At 40.9% G+C, this 9,088-nt stretch overlaps 1 protein-coding gene and 1 non-coding gene across 2 annotated transcripts; one reads left to right on the forward strand and one right to left on the reverse strand.

The window, feature by feature from the left end:
- Window positions 1-1,239: 1,239 nt before the first annotated feature.
- On the reverse strand, window positions 1,240-7,448 carry LOC118615054. The gene is made up of 3 exons (XM_036239345.1): window positions 7,440-7,448; window positions 2,537-2,840; window positions 1,240-2,328 (listed from the first exon to the last, which is right to left on the reverse strand). The coding sequence occupies exons 1-3, from the start codon at window positions 7,446-7,448 to the stop codon at window positions 1,994-1,996; spliced, it is 648 nt and encodes a 215-aa protein (XP_036095238.1). The 3' UTR covers window positions 1,240-1,993.
- TRNAL-UAA lies at window positions 2,400-2,482 on the forward strand. The gene has a single exon. It is a non-coding gene; the product is annotated as a tRNA-Leu (tRNA).
- Window positions 7,449-9,088: the final 1,640 nt, after the last annotated feature.

Raw genomic sequence — 9,088 nt, forward strand, 5'->3', positions numbered from 1 at the left:
GTTATATGTGTGGCGGGAAGGTAAGATTTATGCTGGGTTTTGGAGAAAGGTTAGGCAAAGAAGAGCAGTATGGGCAAAAGGAAAGGGACAGGAAATGGCTTAGCATCTTCAAGGGACAAGGGGCCCCAATTTATGGGGTGTCACATTCTATTTTATTCACTTTATACTGTTTAAATTTTGTACAACTTTAACAACTTGAATCTGTTTTAGTAAAGGTATTTTCATCCTGAAAAGATAAAAAGAGAAAAAAGTAAGTGTAGAGGTACGCATCAAAAGATTCCGAGGAAAACTAAAAATAAGTGGATTTGAAAAGTGTGGGCAATCCATTCAAGAGTTTGAAAATGAATGGAAGAAGAAATGTTACCAAAGGAGTCAGCAAGATTAGTCTTTAAAAATATATATGTGAAAACAAAATATATGCTCATGAATACCTCATCAAAGTTAAAGAAACTAACTTTGGCCAGTATGTATATTAGTATGTTTTACAATGCATAAAAATAACACAAAACTTATCAGCTTAAAACAATAAACATTTATTATCTTACATAGTTTCTTAGGGTCAGGAAATCAGGATCATTTAGGTTCTGGGTCTCTCATAAGGTTGTAGTCAAGATGTTGCCCAGGGCTCCAGTAATCCCAAGGCTTGATGGTGTTGGAGGATGTGCTCCCAAGCTCATTCATGGAACACCTTGGTTCCTTGCTGGTTGTTCAGCACCACGTGGGTCTTCAAAGAGCTGCTCATGACACCTGATTTCCCAGATGATAGAAGCTGTGCCTTTTGATGACCTCATCTCTTCTGTTTTATACTGTTCATTAGAAATGAGTCACTAGGTCCAGCCCACATGGAAGAGGAAGGGAATTAGGCTTCAGCTCTTGAATGGAGGTAAGTCAAGGAATTTATGGACACATTTTTTAAATCATTACAGAATGCATAAAGAATACCATGGCTTAAATACACACACAGAGTGAAAAATAGTTTAAATAGATGGAAACATTTCCCTGTGAGAAGTATGCCCAATGCAATTCCTGAATATGAAGCCATTTCAGCGTTACAAAATGTCTTAATATTGTAATTTTCTAATATTGTGTTATAAAATGCCATTGTGTAGTGCTTTTCACATTTTGTTCCAGCACTCAGGTAGACATTTGTCATGCCTTTCTGTTGCCAGGATCTTTTGAATACTCTTCCTCTATTTGGGAAACTTCCTCCATTTTGAGGCTAGCTACCTAAGGTAGAAGCCAGAACTTTGCTTCCTAGCTTCCCTTGCTGCTAGGACCTAGGGATGGAACTTGTGTTCTTTCACTCAGACAGTCCCATGTAAGATGTGAATTTGGAAAAAGAGCAACACGGCCCAGAATCCAGCCAAAATGGAAGAAAGGGCTCCAATTAAAGATGGAACCAGACTTTGGACTCTGCATCTCAGAACTCAGCTTCTCCCCGCCTTGGCTTTATTCTCAGATAGCCTGTCTCTAAGCAGTGCTCCCAGGGCTCCAATACAGTCCCCCAGTTTATTAGTGTCAGAATTTTCCTGAATTGCTTCTTTTAAAAAAAAACAAAACAAAAAAAAACAAACAATAGTGGCACAAAACAATAACTTTTTTTTTTTTATTCTGCCCATAGATTCGAGGCCTTGGGCTGTGGGGAATGGAGAGGAAATCCTGGAAAAGGAGTGGACAGAGCAAAGTTAATCTCCTATACAAAGGAAGGAAGGCATGACAGAGCAGGTAAAAAGAACAGAAACATCTAGGTGCACGGCTGGGTCTCGGGAACAGGGAGGCCAGTGCAGAGGGTGTGGTGCCTGCAGCCCGCAGGGAGGGCGAATAGTGCCGCAGCAGCCTGCATTTGCCTTGGCTCAGCACACACACAAATTTCTACAAAGCTTTCTTCCCGTGTGACTTGTGACACAAGATAAAGAGAAAAGCGACCCATTGATACAGGGATCAGAGAACTCTCTTGCTGCCCACGCAACTCATTTCTTGAAGTTTATCCCGTTTAGAGTAAAACAAAGCAAACACCGCCCTCTGGGCTGCGTCCCCGTACCACCAGTCTCGGGAGCCCCCAAAACGTGCTCTTAGGAACCAAAAAGTTGACCAGTGTTTGTTTGCCGCGCCCGCGCACCTCGAAACCGGAAGCAGAACTGAGCGCGCCTCCCAGCGCCGCCGGAGCCGCGGACAGCGCGCCGAGCTCCCATGCAGTTACCCTGGCGACCGCGGCATGCTGGGGCAACAGTGAGCTGCGGCGGCGGGAACTGGAGGTTCTGGCGGGAAGGCCGCCACAGCTCCCGCTGGGAGAATCGAAAAAGCGGCGGCGAACGCTCCTCGGCATTCCTGAGGGAGGGAGCGAAAAGGACGGTGAAATACGCCTTGTAGGAAGAACGACAGGAACACCGCTTGCCTACACCAGGATGGCCGAGTGGTTAAGGCGTTGGACTTAAGATCCAATGGACATATGTCCGCGTGGGTTCGAACCCCACTCCTGGTAGTTGCGTTTTTTTCCCCCCCTTTCAACATTTTATTTTTTAAAAATCAATTTCACCGAGCATATCACAGCGTGGACTCGAGAACCTGTCGTCTAGCTGGAAGAGGCGCAAACCGCACAACGCGCAGCTCAGCTTCCCACAAGCCCGAGGCAGCTGACTCGGCGAGCGGGCTGGGCGTGGCACGCAGGCGGCGGCCTGGTTTCCGGCAGCGCCGCCCCAGGCCTCCGCTGCGCCGCGGCGAGTGTTCGCGGGGCCGAGGTGGGGCCGGAACTCCGGCCGCGGCCGGCGCAGCCTGCAGGGCGGGAGCCGCGGGTGGGGAGGACGCTCGTGCAGTGGCAGCGCAGTTACGGAAAACTGCCTCTGCAGGAAAAGCAGAATAACCTTTTTTTACACCCCCCCGCCCCCGCCAAAATTAAGTATGCACACAGTTCTTCTGCGAACTCCTCAAAGGCAGAGACAGTATCCATCATGGTCTACTTTTGTTCTCCTTTTAATACTTTTTAAAAAAGGAAAGTAATATAAAACCTAGAGGGGGAATAAGGCTGCAAGTACAGTGAAAACAACCCTTTATTTAAAATCATTCGAGAGTAAGATACAACTAGGTGCTGTACTACAACCATTAAAATCAGGAAATTCACCTCTGTATCTTACTATCGTCCAACCTCAGGGCCCATTTCATCACCAGCTGTTCTTTTTAGTAAAAAGGCTCCTGTTCAAAATCATGCATTTTATATGCTTGTCACATCTCCTTGGGTTTCTTCCATCAGTAAGCATTCCTCATTCTCTCCTGACCTTTGTGAACTTGACTTCTGAGAATGACAAGCCCATGATATTGTAGCACACCCCTTTGCCAGTTTGGATTTGTCTGATGTTTCCTGGCAATTAGGCTCAAGTTACGCCTCTTTAGCAGGACTGTCACAGAAGTGAGGCGAGTTCCCACTGCATCTTCGGAGGTGGCATGTTTTTACCGTGGCCTGTTAACTTAATTCACTTGATGAAGTTTTTTTCTGCCAGGCTTCTCCACTGTAAAATTACTCTTTCCTTTTGTAATCAATACATATTTTGAAGGGAAGTGCTTTGAAGCTATGTAAATATCCAATTATTTATCAAACTTTTCATTTTCTTCAAGTATTTATAGAATCAAATATTATAAGTATGCACTTATGGTGTCCTATTTTAATTGATGGTTACCGTCTATTTTACAGTTATTTGTTTTGATACTCGGTGTCCAGGATTTGACTAGTGGGAGTCCATTTAAGCTGACTTTTGACATCTCTATCATTCTTTAGCATTTCCTTACTTGCTAGTCCAAAATATTCCGTGTTTGTATTTTCCCTAACCCAGCCCTAGAATCAGCCATGTCCAAAAGCTCTCTAGTCCCCTTTAATGGAAGATATTTAGAAATCAAGATCTCAGTGCTAGGTGTGCTCGTTTTTTATATGTTACTGATCCCAGACCCTCTCAGTGGACGGAATTAGGGAGTGTGTGTATTTGTGTGTATATGTGTATCTATCTACCTATCTACCTATCTATGTACCTACCTACTTACCTATGAATCTATGTATCTTTATATCTAGGAGTTCATACCAATACTTCCAATTCTGATCCAACACTACAGATTTTATTTAGTTTTTCTACCCATATTTGTCATTCCCTGCCCCACCTTTCAAATGTAACATCCGCATTGTTTGGGCCCATCTAATGGCTTTAGAATTGAATTGTTCAAGAAGGGAAGAGAATGAAATGAACATCCTGCCAGTCCTGAGAAATGGCTATGAGCCAGTCACTGTTAGACACTTGGAATATGCAGATGAGTAACCTAGTCTCCGTTTCAAGGAGCATAGATAGTGAGAGACAGAGATTTTAATTAACCACATTTTTAATGAGAGAATATGAATTATGCCCAAGGTGCTGAAGGAGCAGTGTAAGAAGCCCTAACTCTTTCTAGAGAGTCAGCTTTCATTGAGCATTGAAGGAAGAAGAGCAGAGCTCTGGAAGGGAGGAGGAGGAGGAAATGGAGAGAAATACAGGTGAGGGAAGCCACCTTGAAACTATGCTAAGTATGGTGCCTGGAGTCTACTGAAGGATTCAAAGCAAGAACCAACCTGATAAATGTGGCATTTGGAAGAACCTATATCTATTGATATAGAAATTTTTGGTCGGTCTATACAGGCTCGGGAGAGGTTGAATTGGCAGGAAATATTCTTTTGGAGAAATCTGTTTAATTCAGTTAGAGGCCAGTTAGACTGAGCTCAGCCTATTCTCTTTTCCTACTTAAAAGCTGAGCAAAGGGAGGAACGAAAGTAATGTGAAATCTTCCCAGCTTGTGCTAATTTAAGTATTTGTATCAATATGTTTAGGTGCAGATATGGAATGACGTTACCAAGAATAGGCAAGGAGTAGTGTGGACTTTATTTCTTTAAAATTATATTATATTTTAAAAAACAACAACAACAAAACTAGATCGAGCTTCTCGTCAGTAGTAACCAGTGCCTATGCTTTAGCACATGTGGTAAAAGACCAGCTAATATTTTTCTTGAGCTTGCTGAAATTCTGACAAACAGATCACTGAGATGCCACAGAGGAATGAAATGATGTCTAAAAGCAGCTGGTCTAGAAACAAGAGAATCTTCTGGATGGATAGATCCTAGGACACTGAACCACACATTTTTCTATTGATCAATATATATGGCCTACTTGACTATAATCTTAACAAGCTAATTTAGATGGGATCATTTGCTTTATTGTATCATCTTCTACAAAATGTTTTATCATCGATTTCCTCAGATTAGCAGGATTCTCTAAATGAATTTAATTTAATGCAGGAAAATTTAAGACTATGATTCAATTTATAAAAGTTCAAATCACAAAATGACTTGGAAGAAAGAAGTCAGGCTTTGGGCTCACAAAGACTTATCAATTTTTCCAAGTTACGTCTTTTGCAAAAAAGAAAGTAATATTTCCCTCTGCAGAGTGGTTGTGATGCTGTAATGTTCTTCTCAAAAAAGTAGATGTTTCAGAACTAAACAACACCACACAAGTAGAAATCTTACCTTGCGTGTATAGACCAGCTTGCAGTTTTCAAAACACTTTTACATTCATAATCTCCTTTGACAGACAAAATCCTAAACCCAGACCCATTGTACCTAGGTGATAGGCACAGTTAGACACAATTTGTTAAAATAAATTTAAAAAGTAATGTTTTCTTTACTCAAAATTATATAGAGAGAACTAGATGATATCGGTTCTTAAAAATTAAACTCCTGTCCTAAAAGGTAGCAGAATCTTGCTTTTTCTTAAAAAGTAGACTTGTTACATTAGACTTTTGGTTTTTCAAAATTCTTAAAATATTTTGTATTTAAATTTGAATTATGTATAAGTATACCACTGCTAAGCTTAGAATGATTATTTTAACAATAAGAAATTAAGTCACTTTGAATTATAAATTAAAAGTGTAGATTCATAAGCATTCTTATTCTGGGTTTGAACTGGTTGTAAGTTATGCAAAATTGTTTGATAATTTTGGCCTTCTTTACACAGAACTCTGTAGGAAAAGTGTTGTCAATACATTTAAACAGTGACACCTACTGGTTGATTTGAGGCAAATTTATTTGTTAAGATCTGCTTTATTCTGACTATAAAATCCAGAGAAATTATTGTTTCACAGTTACTGTTTTCTTAATTTTTAAAAAATAACTTAAAATTTTTTCAATTACAGTTGACATATACTATTATATTAGTTTCAGGTGTACAACATAGTGATTAGACACTTATGTAACTTACAAAGTGATCCCCCCAATAAGTCTAGTACTCACCTGGCACCATACATATTTATTACAATGTTATTGACTATATTCCCTATGCTGTACATCCCTGTTACTATTTTGTAACTGCTAATTTGTACTTCTTAATTCCTTCACCTTTTTCACCCATCCGCCAATACCCCTCCCATCTGGCAGCCTTCAGTTTGTTCTCTGTATCTATGAGTTTGTTTCTGTTTTTGATTATTTATTTTGTTTTTTAGATTCTACATATAAGTAAAATCACATAATATTTGTCTTTCTCTGTCTGATTTATTTCACTTAGCAGAATACCCTATATGTCCATGGCGGGTAGAGGGCTCAACAAAAGAATATGGCGCCTGCCACCACTTCTGTCTGGGAGAAAGCTGCCCCTCCAGCCCTCTCCCGCAAGCCAGACAATTCAGCTTCTCCCCATGTGACCCCAGCACTGTTCCAGCTGCTGCCCCAGCGATGGAGGCCAGAGCAAGTGAGTCACCAGCAAGTGAGTTCATGCGCGGGGCCCTTAGGAGGACCGCCTGGGTCTCCAACAGCCTTTCTTCTCACTCACCCACCATCTTTGCTGATCTTCACAGCCAGAAATTATGGGGACTGCTCTTCCCAAGTCTGGAACCCTGGGGTGGGGAGCCCGGTGTGGGGCTGGGACCCCCACTCCTTAGGGGGGACCTCCACAGCTGAGATATCCCTCCTGTTTCTTAACTAGCACATGTGGGTATGGAACCAGCCCGATGCTTGTTCTAGCCCCTCCTATTGTTGTGGTGCGATCAAATTTAAGACCCATGGAGCCACCTGAGATTAATTATGAACCTTTATTAGCTGGCCAGCGACTGACTTTCCCCACTAGAGAATCAGCCCTGAGCTTTCAGAGGAGGTAGCTTATAATTACATTAAACGAGGAAGCAGGTTTACAGTAGCAGAAGTTAACATTAGCATACCTTTGCACGGGATAACTACACCCTGGTTAACATTAAACAATGGAAGCAGAAGTTGGCCATTTGAAAATTTTCCACCCTTAACACTATCAGCCTTGAGGTGGCCCCACCTGTGTGTCCTTAGTTATAGAACTTTTGTTCAGCCCGTCTTCAGGCACTTCTCAGAGATGGTTGTCCTGTAGTTTAGTTGTAATTTTGATGTGGGAGGAGGGGAGCTCAGCATTTACCTCAGCCATCTTGACCAGCAGTTAAGGCCGAGTTAAATCCAGCCGGTAGGTCGGCTTTCTTTTTTCTCTTTCAAGCATTAACAATAGGTCTGCCCTCAAATCCCAAACCACTGACAGAACTTTCATGAGCTATATTTTTTTTCATTGAATGAATAGGGCCTTCATTTCATCATGTCCATCATCTTTGTTTGTTTCAATACATTTTTTCAAACTCCAAAACTGAATATGAAATTGAAGAAGAATAGAGATTTGAATTAGCTATTAGCTTTTTAATTTTTATTATTTATTTATTTATTTATTTATTTTATTAAATTTATTGGGGTAACATTGGGGTAACATTGCCATTAGCTTTAAAACACAGAAGCCATGTCCAGTTTGAGAAATCCTGAATGAGAAGCTTTTTTTTTTTTGTCCTTAGTAGCAAGTTCAAATTTGGAGATCTTAATTATTCCCTTTGTTTTACGTTTTGCTTTTAGATGCAGTTGCAGCTGATTAAGAAACAACTTGAATGCACGTCACATATTTGCTAATTGTTCAAATGAGATAAATAGGAGTGTCCCAAGTTTCAGTGAGTCTGTTCAGTTATAAAGATGCCGTGTAAGAGTCAGGGAACATGACTCCAGGTTCTCGGCACCTATGCTACTGCTGGGAAGAGGCCTGTTTCATGCCATCTGGTTCATTGGGAATTACTTGGTTTCATTTTCACCTAAATGAAAATGAACGTGGTGTCTCTGAACCACTTATCACAGTGCCTGGCAGAGAAGCAATGATTGCAGCAGGTCATTACTGACGTGAAATGCAAACTATGCCTAGCAGAGTATCTCCAGCATATCATATGCACTGCATGTTGAATAAATAAATAATCTTGAAACCCACTGAGTATATTTCAAAGTTCATTCTGTTTACTGTATACATATTAATCCTTAGTTAGGATATGTGTTTTAAAATGTACTCAGGATTTGTTTTAACCAGGTGTGCTAAGACACGTGACATGGATATGACTTGTAAAGAAAGAGTTTTTTTTTTAATACACACAGATCCCTAGAAACCAGAATCACAGCCACACGGGAAATAACAGGGCTGGTCAAAAAGCAGGACTGAGGGCAAAGCATAAGCAAGAACCTTAATTGTGGTTTCCACAGGAAGAAACTAGCAAGGCAGAGTAAACAGGCTTAAGATTGGCAGGTTTGAATAATTTCAACAGGCACTAGGTGGAGGGGCTGTCCTGAGCTGCCTGGTATCTCTAGAAATTAGCTAACCATGGGAGGGGCAGTCCTTCCCTGGTCAGCAAGGACCCAGATGCCAGGGCATCAAGCATACAGTAAATAAGAAAATATATAATATAGACTGGATTCAGGCTTTCTCTCATTTCTTTTCCTTTTTCCTCTCTATCTCTTCCTTCTGCAACTAAGGTGGACTCTAATTAGGAGAATCGAGATTTAGAAGCTCAACGAAGCAAACATGTAAGTCATTTTTGAGTCATTTCTTTTTGGGTAGGTTACACATTCAAGCCTCCAATTTATCTTTGGGTTTAGGTTGTATTTTCAGGGATTTTATTCATTGCTTTGGTGTAGTGAGGCTAGCAGTCACTGAATAAGATAATTTTTTAAATTACATTGAAAAAAATGGATTATTAAGAAGTGTTGTAT

Source organism: Rousettus aegyptiacus, unplaced genomic scaffold (genome assembly GCF_014176215.1).
Source record: "Rousettus aegyptiacus isolate mRouAeg1 unplaced genomic scaffold, mRouAeg1.p scaffold_m13_p_1, whole genome shotgun sequence".
NCBI classification, from domain to species: Eukaryota; Metazoa; Chordata; class Mammalia; order Chiroptera; family Pteropodidae; genus Rousettus; species Rousettus aegyptiacus.

Coding starts and splice junctions, on each gene's coding strand:
- LOC118615054 (XM_036239345.1), bottom strand. Junction 2,329..2,536: donor TCCACGCTGTGATATGCTCG/GTGAAATTGATT, acceptor TCCCTCCCTCAG/GAATGCCGAGGAGCGTTCGC.